The sequence below is a fragment of the Otolemur garnettii genome, unplaced genomic scaffold (genome assembly GCF_000181295.1).
Source record: "Otolemur garnettii isolate 467f Iridium unplaced genomic scaffold, OtoGar3 scaffold00111, whole genome shotgun sequence".
Taxonomy (NCBI): domain Eukaryota; kingdom Metazoa; phylum Chordata; class Mammalia; order Primates; family Galagidae; genus Otolemur; species Otolemur garnettii.
This window is the reverse complement of record NW_003852506.1, coordinates 6,579,685-6,599,230: the sequence shown is the minus strand read 5'-3', so window position 1 is coordinate 6,599,230 and position 19,546 is coordinate 6,579,685. Positions and strand designations below refer to the sequence as shown.

Below are 19,546 nucleotides of genomic sequence, written 5' to 3'. Positions count from 1 at the left end.
AATCTTTAATGGATTACTCCGGCAATACTGACACAGTACATTTTAGAAATAACTAAAAACAAAAAAGACCAGAAACTATAAAAAAAAAAACCTGAGAGTTGTGCTGTAAATATTGTAATATGCCAATGGAGAGAGTAGTTTAATAGCAGTTAGGAGATTTGGTCGCTGAAGGATACTGACAGTTATTAAACTTCTAACATGTCCAAAATCTCCTAAAGTATTTTAAATGTTCACAGAGAAGCAGATTAGAATCACTACTCAAAGAATAAGATTCGTAAATAGTTCTGATACAAAGTCATGTACAAAGACTGAAAAAAGGTGATTACATAGCAAGTTAACGTACCTCCAACCAAGCCAACATGGAGCACATGATGAAGTCCCATTCACTCTCTGCCAAAGGAGCTGAGCAGTATTTCAGAAATAGGCAAAGGAAACGAATTATTTCTATATTTATACCCAAAACCTCTGGACTTGCTCCTGACAGATTACTGTGATAAAGACAAAATCAAAATAACAACAACAAAGTATTAAAGAATTATACTGACGTTCCATTTGAAGCTAGTCTATTTTAAATTTTATATACCTAATAAATTGACTGACTTAAATATCTACCAATATTACTCTGTAATGCTGTAACTATAAAATAATCTGCATCTGCATTGTATATAGGGGGAAAATACAGTAAGGCATATCACCTACCAACTGAAAAGAAAAATATCTTCATGTTCGTTCTTCCAGGATATTATGATTTTTAATATACCATGCAATAACTCTCCATCATCTATGCTTTTTGTCTGCAGACAAGAATTGAAAATAGCAAGATGTCCAAAACCACCTAAAGAAAAATTCAAAATGAAGACTTTTTTAAATTGCATTGCTGCTACAAAAAAAGAAAGTCTATTTTAGGTAGTTGAAAACTTTCTCCAGATGTGCCTAGGTTAAGAACTATAAAAATGGCTTATATAAAAGAGTAAAGAAATGAGCTTTTAAGCTCCACAGCCCATAGGCCCTGTCTCCATACCCAGCACCTAACACAGAATAGGCAATTTGGGAGTCAGTAAGCAAATGATGTTGTGATTTAAACTAACCTATACTGTTTTTTGGTTTGGTCTCTTTTGTACAAGACATATTCAGCACACTCACCTCTCAAATAAAAACTAAAAAAACTCATGGCTATAGAGTACACAAGTCAATACATGATGTATAGTTCCATTTGGCTGGCATTTAAGGTAGAAGGTTGGGGACTGAGGGTCTTAATATGAATCAGAGGATGGATTTTGAGAAATGTTAGGGATTCTAAAGACTGGAGATGCAATACAAGCTAACCACAGATAGTACATGCTTACTGAATGAAAGTGTGAATTGGTAAACAGTATGTTCTACTTTCCATCCATATGCAAACACAGTGTACACCCTTATACATTTCTGCGCAACAGGAATGCACTTCCCTATGTCTAAATGGAACTCTATTTGTTCTTCAACATCCAGCTGAAATATTTGTGAAATGGTCATTGCCATCTCAAAGCAGAGTGAAAACTCCTTTCTTTCTGCAACTAGATACAAAGTACATCTTGTTTGCTACATCAGTTATCACTTGATATATATTTATGTCGGTCTTCTCTGAAATGGGAACTGCCACATAGCAGGTCCTCACTGTTTATTATTAATAAGCAAATGAGTAAAGTGCAGAGTCAGAACAGACTCAAATACAATAAAAGCTATTCCCTCCTTTGCCTTTCTAGAGAGAAAGAAATGAGGCAATGCTTTAAAAAACTACAGATGGAGGCCAGGCACGGTGGCTCACACCTGTAATCCTAGCACTCTGGGAGGCCAAGGTGGGTGGATAGCTTAAGCTCAAGAGTTCGAGACCAGCCTCAGTAAGAGCAAGATCCCTGTCTCTACTAAAAATAGGAAAACAAACAAACTGAGGTGCTTGAGCCCAACAGCCTAAGGTTGCTGTGAGCTGTGATGACACAGCACTCTATTCAGGGTGCCAGAGTGAGAGATGCTCTCTCAAAAAAAAAAAAAAACCCAAAATCTACAGATAAAAAAAAAATGATGCAGGGGTGGCTGCATACAGACTATTTGAGAATCGTTTTGTTTACCTGTGGTGGTGGATACCTAGGTCATTTTGAGTTACATAAAAATCAAAAATTCTAAAATTCATGTGGCTGGAAACAAATGAGCCCCTCCCAGCAAGACCAATCAGTGAAGCAAGTTGAAACTAGCACAAGTGCATCAGAAAGGGCACTGTTGATTGTATTTCTTGAAGTGAAACAATAGACCATAACACAGTATGTCTCAAAACTTTCAGAGTGACCCACATATCACAAAAAGTATGCACAGACCTTTTGCTCACTTTCATTAGTGTTTGAGTATTCACTATGTGGCCTAAGACAACTCATTCTTCCAATGTGCAGCAGAAAAGAAAAAAGGTTGGACGCTTTGGAGAGGTTATGTGTGGGTATAAATCTTCCCCTAAAGCTGCACCATTTCTATATACCCAAATGGTAATAGTCACTGTTTAATGACACTCATCCATATAAACTGGAACAAATCAGCTGTAATTTATCTCTGCTAGATTTGATGTTATATATTAAGAAACACTTCAATCATCTCAAGCAATAATTAAATTAATGAAATATGATCAAGCAACTAACCATCAGTACTGCAAAGGTCTTTTTTAGTCCAGCCCAAAAGAGCAGGTATACACGGGGCGCTAAATTCTTTCTTTTCTTCTTTTGACAAAAATGGACACAGACTTTGAATGGTATGCAAATTGCCTTCGGTTAATGGAAAAAAACTGTTCAAAAGAAAATAAAAAGTATAAATGACATTTATTCTCAATATTCACTTACTTCATAATATTCCTCTTAGACTATTCAAAAAGACTAATAATTCTACCATATAAACAATTATATACAAAATAAAAGAAACTAAGAGATTGACAAATACTGACTTGATAAAACTACGGATAACTTTTTTTGCCGCTTGTTTCTCTTTTCTGCATATTTATAATTTCTTAAATGAGCATATATACCTTCCCCATGTATAATTTTTGAAAATTATACTAGCGATACAGTATTACACTCTAAATGTCAATTGACTCAACTTAAACAGTCCTACTCATGTGCCCTTTCCTTGAACATGTACATATACAGTGGCTTTTATTCCCAGAAAAGGGATTACACTAAACGCACTGTCCTAATATTTGTAGTTATCCATGTTATAGATTGTCTTCTGTCAAAATGAACAAAAACAGAGTCTACAAAACACTCCCTACTATGGATATATCATTGTTTAGCTATTTTCTTATTAGTGGATGCTTAGGTTTTTTCCCCCCAAATTTTTGCTCTTACAAATTATGTCTCAATAAATGTCCTTTGGCAAATATTATTCTGCACATGCACAAAAACCTCTTTAGACTAGATTCCTAGAAGCAGAACTGAAAGGTCAAAGGATCTGAAAGTACTATGTTATAGCAATCTCAAATGGCTTTCCAAAAAAAGTGTAATCAACTTAAACTTTCATCAAAAATGTACAAGTGTGGCTTGGCGCCTGTGGCTCAAGCGGCTAAGGCGCCAGCCACATACACCTAAGGTGGCGGGTTCGAATCCCCAGCCCGGGCCCGCAAAACAACAATGATGGCTACAACCAAAAAATGGCCAGGCGTTGTGGCAGGCGCCTGTGGGCCCCGCTACTTGGGAAGCTGAGGCAGGAGACTCGCTTGAGCCCAGGAGTTGGAGGTTGCTGTGAGCTGTGGTGCCATGGCACTCTGCCCAGGGGGATAGCTTGAGGCTCCATGTCAAAAAAAAAAAAAAAATACAAGTGTGACTATTTTGCTACAAACTTAATGTATCTTTTAATTTCTGTTAATATGGTAAATAAAATGTGCTGCTTTTAATTTGTATTTCTGCCATGACTAATAAGACTAATCCTTTCATTTTCTACATTTCATTAGCGTATTATATTTGAACAATTCATCTATGAATTACTGTTCAAGTCCTTGGGTTACTTATTTATTGAAATAAAGTCTCACTTTGTCACCCTCTATAGAGAGCTATGACATCATAGCTCACAGCAACCTCAAATTCTTGGGCTAAACTGATCCTCTTGCTTCAGCCTCCCGAGCAGCTGGGACTATAGGTGCCCACCACAATGCCTGGCTAGTTTTTTACAGAAGGGGGTCTCACTCTTGCTCAGGCTGGTCTCAAATTCCTAAGCTCAAGTGATCTACCCACCTAGGCCTCCCAAAGTGCTAGAATTACAGACATGAGTCAATGCACCCAGCTATACTTTTTAATTTAGACAGCTTTACTGATTTAAAGGATTTACATATTATAGAAATTTTTGTTAATTTGCAAATATCTCCTTCTATTTTGTCATTTGTTCTGTAATCTTTATTATATTTTTATCGCTGGGAAGTTTTCATTTTTCAAAGCAATTTTTAAAATTTTTTAATTATAGTAAAATACATATAATATAAAATTTATTCATTTATTTATTTAATGTTTTGAGATAGGGTCTTAACTCTGTCACCTGGCTGGAGTGTAACAGCATGCTCATACCTCACTGCAGCCTTGAACTCCTAGCTCAAGTGATCTTCCTGCCTAGGCTCCCAAGTAGCTAGGAACATAGGTATGTGCTACTGCACTAAGCTAATTTTTTTTATATTTGGTAGAGGTGTGATCTTACTACGTTGCCATGGCTGGTCTCAAACTCCTAGCCTCAAGTGAAAATCTGTATTTATATGTTAACCATTTTTATTGTTTGTTTTGTTTTTGAGACAGAGTCTCACTTTGTCACCCTTGGTAGAGAGTGCCATGGCATCATAGCTCACAGGAACCTCAGACTCTTGGGCTCAAGCGATCCTCTTGCCTCAGCCTCCCAAGTAGCTGGGACTACAGGCTCCTTCCATAATGCTCGACTATTTTTAGAGACAGGGTCTCATTCTTGCTCAGGCTGGTCTTGAACCTGTGAGCTTAGGCAATCCACCCTCCTCGGCCTCCCAGAGTGCTAGGATTACAGGCGTGAGCCACGGCGCCCAGCCCATATTAACCATTTTTAAATGTGTACGGTTCACTAGCGTTAAGGTCATAAGCAATGTTGTGCAAAATGTGCAGAAAATTCTCTAGAACAGAGATTCTCAACCCTCCTAATGCTGCGACCCTTTACTACAGTTCCTGATGTCGTGGTGACCCCCAACCATAAAATTATTTTCGTTGCTACTTCATAACTGTAATTTTGCTATTGTTATGAACTATAATGTAAATATCTGATATGCACGATGTATTTTCACTGTACAAAGGGGTTGTGACACACAGGTTGAGAACCACTGCTCTAGAATGTTTTCCATTTTTAAAAACTGAAACTCTAATGTTTTAAAGAAGAGTTCTCCATTTCTCTCTTCACCCAGCCCTGGGCAACCACTATGCTACTTTGTCTTTTTGAATTGGACTACTCTAGGTAGCTCACACAAGAGGAATCACAGAGTATAGGTCTGGGGTTTATTTCCCTTATATCATCAAGGCTCATCCATATTGTAGCATGTGTTAGAGTTTCCTTCCTTTTAAAGGTTAAATAATATTTCATTGACATACCACATTTTCATTCATTCATCCCACTGACGGGCACTTTGATTGCAAGAAGTTTTTATTTTTACAAAATAAAATATATAACTTTTTATGTATAATATAAAGGGGGGGTCTTTTTATTTTTTTCCAAACACTTGTCCAATTCTCCTATCATTGTTTATTATTGTCTCACTTCAATGATTTGAAATGCCACATATATCAAAAATTAAATTCACATTTGTGTGGATTAGTTTCTAAACTCTAGAGCCACTAATATGTCTGGGTTTTTGGACTCTGTAGCCACTTATCTGTCTCCAATTTTATATTGCTTAATCATGATTATTTAATAGTGTATTTTACATTTGGTAAGGTTAATCCCTTTCACTTTTTCCTTTCAACAATTTCCTAGCTATTCTTAAGCATTTGTCCTTCAAATGTACATACTACAACAGTTTGCCAAGTTTTTCAAAAATTGTTGCTGAAACTTTGATTAAGTCTGCATTGACATTATAGATTGATATAACTATTTTTTCCTACCTTTTGTGATCTTTATTAAAGTTTTATAATTATAATTTTAGTTAAACTTATTCCCAGATAGTTAAGTTTTTTTGTTGTCATTGTGGATGGAATCTCTTTCCCTCCCCCCATGCCATTTTTTAAATTATTATGGGTAAATAAGAAAATTATTGATTTTTTTATGTCAAATATATATCCATCTCCTAAGTAATTAGTTCTAACAGTTCCTTAGATTATTCCATATTTTAGAATCAGAAAAAATTATGCTAAATAAAAACTTATATTAAAAAGTTACATACTATATGATTCCACTGATATGATATTCTTAAATGACATAATTATAGAGATGGAGAACAGATTAGTAGTTGCTAGGGATGAGGAGAATGGGAGGAAGGGAGGTGGCTGAGAATACAGTCGGGTAACTAACATCAGAGATCCTTCTAAGGAAATGGTTCTGTACTTGAAGGCAGGGTGGTCATCCATGTGAGCTACAGAGACCACATACATTGCTATCTCTCTCTCTCACACACATGCATATAAACTTAGTCAATGTGGATTGTGCCAATACCATTTTTTGGTTGGAATATTGTGTTGGAGTTACACAAAATGGCATAACTAGGAAAAACCAGATGAAAGGTTTATGTGCTATTTTTTATTCTTCGTATTTTTTACATGATCGTGTGGTTCCACAGTTACTTCAAACTAAAAAGGTTTTTAATTTTTTTAAATAAGATTTTCAAAAATTAATTTAAACTTCTACTATTGCAGGACATACTTTTATCATTTCAGAATTCTCCTTGGTAAGTCAGTAAATCCAAATGCTTTGGTAAGTCTCAGCTAAGCATTAATTTGAGTGCTGAGCTTCACTATCAAGCCCAAGCCCACAATCTACTTGTCATAAGAATGCATTTACCACATTTCTAGACTATATTTCAATAGGATGATTTTTAAAATTTAAGAAAAGAGAAGTAAGTAACTTTCTCTACCACTTTGATATAGCAAAGTGATAGAAGGGTGTTGGGGGGGAGGGAAAAAAGATTTCTAACAGATTTCTGAGGAAAAGAGAACAAGTTTATACAATACCACTGGTTAAAGTAAGTACTATATAAAATTCCACAAAAGGTCATATAGTAAAAATGCTTAGTGAAAATAACTACATCCCTAACCTAAAATAATTTTAGTCTTAATTCTAATTTCTACTAATTACGTTTTTTCATTTCTTAAGCCTTCTCTTGTCTTGATTCATTAGAGATTATGCATCACTCAGGCATTGCCAAGGTGACCAATGACAATACATTACAAATTAAAAATATTTAAAATAAGAACACCTTTCTTTTCTCCTATAATGTGGTTTTACTTCATCAGATGAAATGCTTCGGGAAATAATCAACTTAGCAATAATAAGAGACCAAAGTGCGCCATGTTCCCTAGATCTGAAAAAGGAAAAAAAAAAATTACATTTCATTTAGAGAGTGTTCTTAATAAAATTTTTAAACATTGGCTACCTAGATTCCTTTTATAGAATTAGATAAATCACTTGGGAGGGCATTAATTCACCCAGGACATTGTACCCAAGCAACTGCCATTAATTGACCAAAGAAAGGATTGGGGTTCAGGCTTTCAATACTCCCTCACAATTAGTACTGAGCTCTCACCCCAAGAGGCCCTCCTGTCCCAACAGAGGCGATGACCTGAGCTTGAAGATCAGAGGCTGTAGCTCCAAAGAAACATCTCCCAGAAGACACCCAGGCTAGTTTAAGTTGAAGAACCAAGGAGGTACTGATATTCACAGACAAAAGTTGAGTATTGAGTAAGTGTAGTAGGACTAGAGAGGAAGCATGCTCAAATACTACAGACAAGTGATAAATTATACAGGAAGGAGTTCAACACAGTCACTTCAATAAGCTACACATGTAACTGCTATAAACCCTGAGGATTCTGTTTTCATACCACCTTCCTCATCTAGGGGAGAGTGTATTGTGATTATAAAATTAAGACATACAATAACAACAGGAAAGATAAAGGTTAAATGTGAGAGGATGGTCACAGAGATAAATTCAACAACTTCTATAGGCTTCTAACTTCTTTTATTGTCATCTGCTCCCTGAATGTACTCATGGATTTAATAAAAAAGGCAGAGTCTAAATATGTCACCAGAAGATTAAATAAAGTGTTTAGTATCTATAAAGCATTTATTATTAAGAATAGGGATTATTTTAGATCATCTCTCTGACCAATACATTAACATGAAGTAGGTTTATATCTTAACAGAAGGCAAAGCCATAAACAAGTAAAATATTCAGTTAAAAAATGGTAATTCAAAAGTATTCTTAAAAGAGATCATTACCTGTTAAATAACAGCTGCAAAAGGCCAGAAGTATTACCAAGTACATGTAAGTTATCATATGTAATATTCATTTTTTGAAGCATTTCACAAAATCCAGTTAGAAAAATAGGAGAATTGTCTAATTCTTCACACCACTGCAGTGAATACAGTAGCTCTGCAACTAATAGAATGGATGGCACCAAATTATCAAATGAACTTTGTCAACAAATCCTTCAATTATTTTCACTTCTCTGTCCCACTTTCTAACACTGTTAAGCCCACTCCCATCTCAAAACATCTAGGAACTGATTTTTAAATCTGCTTTAAGAAGTTCAAGGATAATGAAAAAAGAAAACATTTTTCTGATACAAAATACTACTCCTCTTCCAAATCTTACTTGGTTCTTTTTCTGATTAGTTAAAAATGTGACAAGAACCTAAGTTACTAGAGATACTGAAAGAATTTTCCTAGTGCTTGGCACATGACAAGAAGATGCATATATTAAAAACTAAGATTTGCACCGATGCATTGTAACTAAAAAAAATCTCCCCTAATGTGCACAATGTGAGGGTGTTCAGCACACCCCTTGGGTGAAGGGCTCAACCACAACTTTAACTTTACCTTAGAAATGAAAGCAAGGTAATCTAAACATTTGTACCCTCATATTAATCTAAAATTTAAAAAAAAAATCATAAAACACCAAACAAACCCACTAAGACCTGAGATGATCCAGTAATCCCAATGGGTATTTATCCAAAGGAAAGGAAATCAGTATATCTAAAGGATACTTGCACTCTCATTTTTATTATAGCTGTATTCACAATAGCCAAGAAATACGGAATTAACCTAAGTGTTCTTCAGCAGATGAATGAATAAATAAGTGGTATGTATACATATACAACAGAATATTTTTCAGCCATAAAAAAGGATGAAATCTTGTCACTTGCAATACATGGATAAAACTATAGGTCATTAAGTTAAGTGAAATAAGCTGAGTACAGAAAGACACATACCACACATACATGAGAGCTAAAAAAGTGGATCTCATAGCACTTTGGGAGGCCAAGGCGGTGGACTGCCTGAGTTCACTGGTTCGAGATCAGCCTGAGCAAGAGTGAGACCCCTGTCTCTAAAACATAGCTGGGCATCATGGCAGGCACCTGTAGTCCCAGCTACTTAGGAGGCTGAAGCAAGAGAATTACTTGAGCCCAGGAGTTTGAGGTTGCTGTAAGCTATGATGCCACAGCACTCTACTGAGGGCAAAAATGAGACTCTGTCTCAGAAAAGAACAAACAAACAAACAAACAAATCACAAAAGTGGATCTCATGAAGGTAGAGTAGATTAGTGGTTACCAGATTACCAGAGACTGAAAAAGGTAGAGGGGAGGGGGAAATAAAGAGAAGTTGGTTAATGGTTAATAGGTATAAAAGTATAGTTAAGTAGAAGATATAAGACCTAGGGTTCAATGGCATAGTAAGATGACCACAGTTAACAATAATTTATTGTATATTTCAAAATAGCTAGAAGAACTGAAATGTTCCTAACACAAAGGAATGATAAATGTTTCGGGTAATAAATATCCCAATTACCAGGATTTACCATTACAAATTGCATGAATGCATCAAAATGTCACATGTACCTTATAAATATATAAAATTATTTTGTATCAATTTTCAAAAATCAAGAATCCTTGATAAAACACCAAAACCCCACTCATTTTCTTTAGGGTATGTGCCTTCATATCTACTTATACTGATGTCATGCCAGCTTGTGCAAGTGACCTTACACCAAATTATGCTCTACAATGAACAAGATTATAGTAAGATTTCCATATGTTTCCATCCAATTTGCAATTTATCACTTAAGTTTCTCATCACTAAAATAGTTCATAGGGATACGAACAATTCCTGAATTAAATATTTATATTACAGTACAGTCAAAATTAGAATTATTTGTACATTATGCTTTATCTGAATGTGTGTAAATACTTACTTATTTTCTCGAGTTCATTATTCTCTAGGACTATTTCCTTTTTCAGTGCAACTAAGATCATTTTGCTCAATAATGCTGAAGTACATAAATGGCTGGGAAGTGTCTTTATATCTTGTTCCTTAAAATCTGTTTTGAAACACTCATAATTCAAACTTAGTCTTCCCTCTAAAAGAGGTCTATGTAACCACTGTAAGAAGAATACACTAAATTATAAACAAAATCATTACCTATTTTAAATTATTTACTTATATACTATCTATGTCATTCAGACAGGGAACAAAAATGAACTTAACAGAGTATCTATAGTAGTTTACTAGTAAAACCATAAAAACCTGTAAGTTTAGTTTCTACTACAGGAAATCATCAACATGTATAAGACTCCTTAAGGACAGAACTGGGTCTTAACTCATCTCTGTACTGTGGCTACTGCCAGTGTCAAATGGTGCCTTTCAAACAGAAAACATCCCAATATATGAGTATTCGTAGAGACATAAAAGCAAAGCAAGATAATAATTTCATTTACTTTTTTCCCCTCTTGAGAATAAAATAAAAATACTTAAGCTTGCATGAAATTCAAACTTCAGAATGTGATATGCCTTCTCCAATTTGAAAAATACCTGCATAGGAAGAGATTGTCTCATCTTTTCCCATTCACTATTGTCTGGCATTACACTTCCAATGTAAACTCTCAGAAGATGAGAATCCTCACTCTCCAGAAGTGCATTCAGCAAATCATCAACAGCAGATAAGAGGAGTTGAAGACTAAAAATAATGCAAAGAATTTAATTGCAGTAGTTATGTTAAACTAGTTTGAAAACCCTGGTACACAGCATTATAAAAACCCTACAGTAGCTTATCTGAACAAAAAGAACAGATGAAAATAAAAATAGAGGTAAGTGACTCCTTCCATGCCAGACATATGAGTAACACAAAGCGGAGTTTTAATCCAACATCTACGGTTGTTCAAATTAGGAGTTCAACAGGTATGTTATTAAAAATCAGTCCTCTGCCAGTATGGAAAAACAAATGCCATATGTATTCAGTACTAAATAAGAACTATCGATCAACACTTATGCACACTTATGGAAGCAAAACTCAGTGGGAATCAGCTAGGCAGGGAGACGGAGTCAGGTTAATCCGCACCTGATAGGTACAATGCATACGTTCTCAGTGAAGGGCACATTTACTTATAACTTTGACCTGAAGTGTATAAAAACAAATTATGTAATCAAAATGTGCATACCCTTGTAATATTATGAAGCAAAAAAAAAGATCATTATTCAATTAACTGACAGTTAAAATGCTTTTGGAAAAATTGGTTTGGATCTTCTCTTAGAGTCCTGCAAATTTCTCACCTAAAAAGTCATTTTTCATAGGTATTCCCATTCATCATGGAATCTTATTTAAGAAGACTAATCATATATAAGAGAGACACTGCGACTGAACAAATAAAGTTACCTTTTGATATCCAAAGATGAGGACTGAACTTGGTTCTTCAGCCACAGAGCAGACAAATGTAGGAAGGTACTTTCTCTGTATGTACTGCCAGTTTGATGAACCAATAAATTTACACCAGAGAGCCAAGTGTTTTTCAGTTTACAGATAAGAAAATCTAAAATCAAGATGTCAACAGGAATTTGTAATTTCACTGAATAAAATGTAATTAGTACAAAATATCTGAAAGAACTCTGTACGCCTAAGATTTTTAAGATACCATTAAAAAAGAAAACATGACCAACTGCCGAAACAAAGTGATTCTGTCATAAACATGCAGTAACACAAGCCGGGTCATGACATACAAATGCAAAATGGTAAGATGTTAAAAGTGGGATGATTTTCTGCTCTGAATTTATTTATAAAAGAGTTGTTCTTTTTGCAAAGTGACAAAAATTATTACACTTTTTCCAAGTAGAGAAGTTAGTAATAAAGAAAGGATCTGAGGAAGGAGAGCACTCTATCAACAGTATTTTTTATAGTCCTTTCAATAAGTCTGAATTAGCACAAAATGCAAAAATATAGTCCTTAAAGACAAACTCCATTCTATTCTGATATACACCAAGATTAAATTTTTACTATAGTAAAAAAGATGAGATATTATTATCCCCCTTTTGTGAATGAGGAAACTGAGGCATTAAACAATATACCACAGCTACTGACTGGAAGGACTGAGATTCCAACTCATCTATTATAGGCTCTTCCAAATTTCCTTGGTATCAAGTAAGAACACTTAGGACAAAAACACATGTCTAAATACATCTTCAACTTGGATTCTTATACAGTTGAAAGTGTATAATACTTCACTCAAAAAGCTTTAAACTTTCAAACACATTATGATTCAATTAATAAAGCCTGGGCACTTACACTCACTACGAAGGTCAGAGCCGGAGATTCCCAACAAAACATTTGAGCAGTAGGCTATTACCTGGCAAATGTGTTTTTTCTTTGCTCTGAGCACATAACTGAAAGAGAGTTAATAATAAATCTTCAGATGATGGCATTAGCAAGCATCCTTTTGCTGAGCTGAAATAATTATAGGCCACATCACAGATAAAAGACACTGATGAGTCACTATTTTCAGCTTCTGACAATTTCTTTGTTTCGGATAAAGTTTCATGGAGTTTAACAATAATTCTTTCAACATATACTTCTCCAATCAAGTAATCTAGAGAAAAAAGTTTAAACAGACAAAAAATTTTAAACATTAATAATATGTGGGTCTTTCCTTGCATTGTTTTCTAAAAATTGTTTATATGTTGGACAAAAATTTTATCAATAAATTCATTTTCTCACACACAAAAGCCCTTGGGTGAAAAAAAAAAAACTATTTTGAATTAAGTAGAAAATAGCAACTGTCTACAAAATTAGTGAGCAACTCTGCTGCATTCAAAATCCTTCAAATTGTAAAACTAAAATTATTATCTTCTAAAAGTTGTGCTACAAAGATTAATAAAAATGTAGGGAGCTTATAAAATTAAGATATTTGAATGAATAAATCTTGCTATTCTCAACCAACATGCAAGCCAAACACCATGCACTCCCCCCTAAAAGGTACAAAGGATTATTGTCTACTAGAAAACAAAAGCCATATTTTGCCTACCATTTTTAACATGTTGGGATAATACCAAACTTAGAAGAGTCCATCTTTCTGAGAAGTAAGATTCTGAAGATAGTCTGGATTTCAAGTCCTTATTACAAAGACAATCTGCCAAGGTTACCATTTTCTCTCCAAGGACATTACCTTTCAGCCAAGGAGTTACTAAAGCATGTTTATCTGAACTAGAACATGCCTAAAAGCATAAAATTAAAGCAAAGATTAGACGATGAAAAAGTGTATATATATAAATTTTATTTTAGACTCTAAAATATTACTTCTACCTATTACCTCCCTTCATCACTGTAACCCCAATTCTACCCCACTCTTCCTCCTCCTGAAGTTCTAGAAGACTGGTTATCTTTCCAGTTTCCCACTAAGCCTGGCTTATGTGCACTTCCATGCTTTGCTTATGTTATCTTCTCAATCACAAATACCCCTCCCTCTTTTCCTTAGTATTAAAATCCCATCCATTCTTCGAAAATCAGTACAAGTCCCACCTGTTTTAGTGAGTCCCCCCCATCCACTCCAGCCCACAATGATCACTGCTTTCCTCTGAATTTCTAAAGCACTTACTGGATTATATTATTATTTAAATGTTTCGTCTGTGTATGTCTTGTCTTTCCAATGAGACTGTAAGTTCCTTGAGAGCAGAGACTGTCTTAAACTTCTTTGATACCTGCTATCAACACTGCAGATATGTTCAATGAATAATGAATGGAGAAACTTTTGAAGATAGACTTATAAATACTCAGTAGATACTAAATTTTTGTTCATTAATTTTGCTAAAATTAAAGAACAATTGATGTATTATAATCGTAAATTACTTCGATATGAACAATGGGGTTTATTTCCCCCAATCCGTTGAAATAGTTACTGGGGCCAGGTTATCTGACAGCAACTTGTTTTATTTTCATGGGGTGGGGAAGCAAGAAAAAAAATTGTAAATCCTCCCCCAAAAGCATGCTGATCCATGTTCCCAGAGCTTCTTTTGCTTTAAGGGCTGAGAAGAAAGGAATTTGCAACTTGGTTCATTTCAAAGCAATCTGGAAAAAAAAAAAATCCAGGTGCAGATTGGGTAGTGCCTGAAAAAACGATTTATCCTTTTATTTTAAAAATTGTAAGTAACTAGAGCTTATATTTTAACTCAAGCTTTACCACTAAACCAGACCTATGACTTGGACATATCTCTCACCCAACCTGTCCTTATCTAATTTGAAAACTGAAAAAATTAACCTAGAAAACCTCCAAGGTCCTTTCTTGATTCCAAAATCCAGGTCTGTTTTTTATTTGTTTTTAAAGAAGCTGACTTTAGGACTCTGCTCATGAAGTATTAGGTTCCATAACATAAAAACTACTTTAGAATTTAGATGGCTCTAATAATAATCAGTTTTCCTAATATAGTTTACTTAATAAAACCAATCTATTCTATAAATCCAGCTAGAAAAAATAAGCTTCTGAATAAAATGTCTCTCAAGTGAGCAAGATACAAAGTTCAACTTCTCAGTGTAGAGATGTATCCCATGTTACTACGTTTACTCTATGGAGCTTTGTAGATATTGCATTTTTCACAAACTCAAAGTCTGTGGCGACCCTGCACACAGCAAGTCTCTCGGTGTCATTTTTCAACAGCATGTGCTCATTTCCTCTCTGTGTCATACTTTGGTAATTCTCATAGTGTTTCCTACTTTTTTGTTATTATATCTGCTATGGTTATTTGTGATCAGTGATCTCTGATGTTACTACTGTAACTGTTTTGTGATGTCATGAACTGCGCCCATCTGAGATGGCAAATTTAATCAATAAATGTGTGTTCTGACTGCTCCACCGGCCAGGCCTTCCTCTATCTCTATCTCTCTTCTTAGGCTTCCCTATTCCCTGAGGCAGAACAATACTGAAATTAGGCCAATTAATAACCCTAAAATAGCCTCTAAGTGTTCAAGTGAAACAAAGGGCCACTCTTCTCTCATTTTAAATCAAAAGCTAGAAATGATTAAGCTTAGTGAGGAAGGCCTGTTGAAAGCCAAGATAGGGCAAAAGCTAGGCTTTTTACACCAAACAGTCGGGCAACATGTAGATACAAAGAAAAAGTACTTGAATAAAATTAAAAGTAATACTCCAATAGACATGTGAATGGTAAGAAAGTGAAAAAGTCTACTGCTGATAACGGAGAAAGTTTTACTGGTCTAGACAGAGGATCAAACCAACAACATTCCCTTCAACCAAAACCTCATCTACAGCAAGATTCTAACTCTCTTCAATTTCACAAAGGCTGAAGGGAGTGAAGCTGCAAAAAAAGTTTGAAGGTAGGAGAGGCTGGTTCTTGAGGTTGAAGGAAAAAAGCTATCTACAGAACATAAAAGATGAAGCGGCAAGTGGTGATGGAAATCAAGCTATCCAGAAGAACTACCTAAGATAATTTATGAAGTTATGCTACACTAAACAGCACATTTTCAATGTTGACAAAACGTTTTCTATTGGAAGAAGATAACAGCTAGGACTGTCATTGCTAGAAAGCATCAAAGGACTAATGCAGCTGGTTATTTTTAGCCAAGGCCAATGCTCATTTCCCATTCCAAGTCTCAAGGCTCTCAAGAATTACACTAAATCTACTTTCCAAAGGCTCTTCAAATGGACTGAGAAAGCCTAAAATGACAGCATGTCATGTTTATGGCATGTTTACTGAGTATTTTAAGTCCACTGTTGAGAAATACTACTCAGAAGGAAGGTTCCTTTCAAAATACTATTTATTGACAATGCACCTGGTCACTCAACACCTCTAATGGAGACATACAAGGAAATTAAAGTTTCAAGCCTATTAACACAACCTCTATTCTCTAGCCCATGTATTAAGGAGCCATTTCATCAACTTTTCAAGTTCCATTATTTAAGTTATAGTCGCCATAGACTGTGATTCTCTCGCTGGATCTGGGCAAAGTTAACTATACCTAAAAAGGATTCACCATTCCTAGATGCCATTAAGAATATTCATGACTCAGGCGGTGCCTATGGCTCAAGGAGTAGGGCGCTGGCCCCATATGCCAGGGGTGGTGGGTTCAAGCCTGGCCCTGGCCAAAACTGCAAAAAAAAAGAATACTCATGAGTCATGGGAGGAGGTCAAAATAGTAACATTAACAGAAGTCTGAAATGAATTGATTCTAATCCTGAAGGATGACTTGGAGGAGTTCCAGACTTCACTAGAGGAAGTAACTGCAAATGTGTTGGAGCCAGAAGATGTGACTGAATTGTTGCAATATCATAATAAAACTTGAATAGATGAGGAGCTACTTTTTAAGGATGAGTAAAGAAAGTAGTTTCTTGAGATAAAGTCTACTCTTGAGGAAGATGCTGTGAACATTATTGAAATGACAATAAAGGACATAGAACAAAATTATGTAAGTTTGGTAAAAAGCAGTGATAGGGTTACAAGTATCCCATCATTCTGAGAAATCTTTTGTGAAAGGAAGAGTCAATTGTTGTGGTAAACTTCATTGTTGTCTTATTTTAAGAAATTGCCGGCTCGGCGCCTGTGGCTCAAGTGGCTAAGGCGCCAGCCACATACACCTAAGGTGGCAGGTTCGAATCCAGGCTGCCAAACAACAATGACGGCTGCAACCAAAAAAAATAGCCAGGCATTGTGGCAGGCGCCTGTGGTCCCAGCTACTTGGGAGGCTGAGGCAGGAGACTTGCTTGAGCCCAGGAGTTGGAGGTTGCTGTGAGCTGTGGTGCCACGGCACTCTGCCCAGGGGGATAGCTTGAGGCTCTGTCTCAAAAAAAAAAGAAACTGCCAAATTGCCACTGCAATCAATCAGCAGGCACCATCAAGACAAGACCCTTCACCAGCAAAATATGACAACTCACTGAAGGCTCAGATGATTCTTAGTACTTTTCAACAATGAAGAATTTTTTATGTATTCCTTTCTGTCTAATAAATCCTCTCTTACCACTGGGGAAGAAAAAGACATTCTTATGAAGGTATTTACACTGTCCTTTTAGATATACTGCCATTGCATTTTTAACAGACTAAAATACAGTGTAAACACAGCTTTTATATGAACTGGGAAGCTAAAAAATTCCTGTGTTTCTCTTTATTGTGACACTTGCATTATTGTGGTGGTCTAAAACCAAAGCTACATGTCTCTAAGGTATGCTTGTACTCTAACACATTTAATCAAAGAATTGGTCTAGCTGCAGGGAGATAGGGAGACTAGTGAGTCTTTCAGGCACAGGAGGCAAATACTGGATGGGAACTTCCAATATTGCTCAGATACAGGATGTTCTTCCAACCAGATGAGTACCTGAACTACACAGTATGTACATTCCTAAACTGGAAATGGATCTATCAGTCTGCTCTTGTCAAATTATTTACTCCCTATGCTCTGATTCTAAGCTTAGCAAGCAGCTTTTGATAATCTGGCTTTTCATGTACCTTGCCTACAGAGAAAGGAGGCACTGGATAAAGTAATGCTGATAAATTATATTTCTCATTAAAATATAATAAATTAACAACTATTTTGTAAAAATAAACTATTGGGAAAATAAGTAGGTATTGTCTAATGGATATAGGGTTTCAGTTTTGCAAGATGAAAAAGTTCTAGAGACTGTACAATAATATATTTAACATTACTGTACATTTAGAAATGATGAAAGAAAGATATATTTTGTGCTATGTATTTTTTAGTATAATCTAAAAAATAGAAAAGAAGTAATGTGTAATTTCAAAAAAGTGACCTATCTAAAATAATAAAAAAATACCTAAAAAACATGCGATGAATTTTAGGTAGTTAGTGGTAAGAAGTATTACATATGTCATTTAGGGGCGTCCAACCTTTTTTATTCTCTGTTGCAAAGTACAAGAGTCTGAGTTGCCTTAAGCCACACATTAAATATGCAAACAATAACAAAAGTTGCTGAGCAAAATAAAACAGGCCCATCCACACTTTTCGGGATATCCAATACTGCAGATAAGCCAAACAGGCCTCAAATAATGTGCATGCAGTCTGTAGGCTATAGACTGGACACCCCTAAATGACATCCTCATTAGGAAAAAACATTTAAGTCATTTTAAAAATTTTATAATTATTTGTTTTTTATTTCTTTTTATTATTCTTATCACCAACTTTCTTATTTAGGCAAATGGAAATTAGTCAAATGTGAATACACAAAGGCTAGAAGACTTAAATTTGCCAACACAGTATTCCAGAGTAAACTAAATATCCTAATTTCTTGTGTCTAAAGCTTGAACAATGCAATCCATTTTTACAAAAAGAAAAGTAACTACTATAAGAGCAAAACACCTGTAGTCTTAATTAAAAGATACCAAAAGTTTTAGATCTGCCCTTGTTATCCGCTAGGGAGGAAATACTAATTTTCTAGAACTTCTTCATTCTTCCCTAATACTCCTAACCAAAAAAAAATTCTATAGAAAAGTAATGATCAAATTTCTTCCCATAAAATTTATAATAATAAGAGAACTCTCTAAGATTTTATAACTGACTACTTTAATCATATTAAATGTGCGAATATGACTATAGTTTTTTGTATACCCATAAATACAAAAAAGAATAAAAAACCCTAAAATACCTTTTTAATAATCTGAAGAAGCGAATTCCAATTCAGGTCCACCTGAAAGAAGAAGAAGAGAAATAATCTGCTAGAATAAACAGTGAAGCATTTTTGGATTTTTTTTTTTTTTTTTTTTTAGATATACAGTCTTCTTATGTTACCCAGGCTGATCTCAAACTTCTGGACCCAAGTGATCCATGTGCCCCAGCCTCCTGAGTAGTTGAGACTATATGTACATACCACACAGTCCCACTAAAACTTTTAAAAAGGAAATGAAGCCCCCACGTAATCAATATAAAAGTAAAAACTTTTTTAGCTAGTCCAACTTTAGAAAAACATGAACTGAATGAACTCAGCCTTTTATTACCAAAGCTTTGGTCAACTTGGTACTCCTGTCCCTCTACCTAGCAGCTACGGATACTTCTCAAGTCACAACAAGAATACACTGCTTGTTGTTTTGTTTTTTTGTTGTTTTTTTTTTT

At 35.1% G+C, this 19,546-nt stretch overlaps 1 protein-coding gene across 1 annotated transcript in view; it reads right to left on the bottom strand.

The window, feature by feature from the left end:
* LTN1 (listerin E3 ubiquitin protein ligase 1) overlaps positions 1-19,546 on the bottom strand; it is a 66,596-nt gene that overhangs the window by 20,122 nt on the left and 26,928 nt on the right. Inside the window, exons 11-21 of the mRNA XM_003797090.3 lie at positions 19,083-19,124; positions 13,506-13,695; positions 12,831-13,070; positions 11,867-12,020; positions 11,026-11,170; positions 10,409-10,595; positions 8,437-8,596; positions 7,418-7,522; positions 2,661-2,803; positions 700-835; positions 344-488 (exon numbers count right to left, since the gene is read on the bottom strand). Coding sequence (XP_003797138.1) covers positions 344-488; positions 700-835; positions 2,661-2,803; positions 7,418-7,522; positions 8,437-8,596; positions 10,409-10,595; positions 11,026-11,170; positions 11,867-12,020; positions 12,831-13,070; positions 13,506-13,695; positions 19,083-19,124 — 1,647 coding nt within the window. The remainder of the gene's footprint in view (positions 1-343; positions 489-699; positions 836-2,660; positions 2,804-7,417; positions 7,523-8,436; positions 8,597-10,408; positions 10,596-11,025; positions 11,171-11,866; positions 12,021-12,830; positions 13,071-13,505; positions 13,696-19,082; positions 19,125-19,546) is intronic.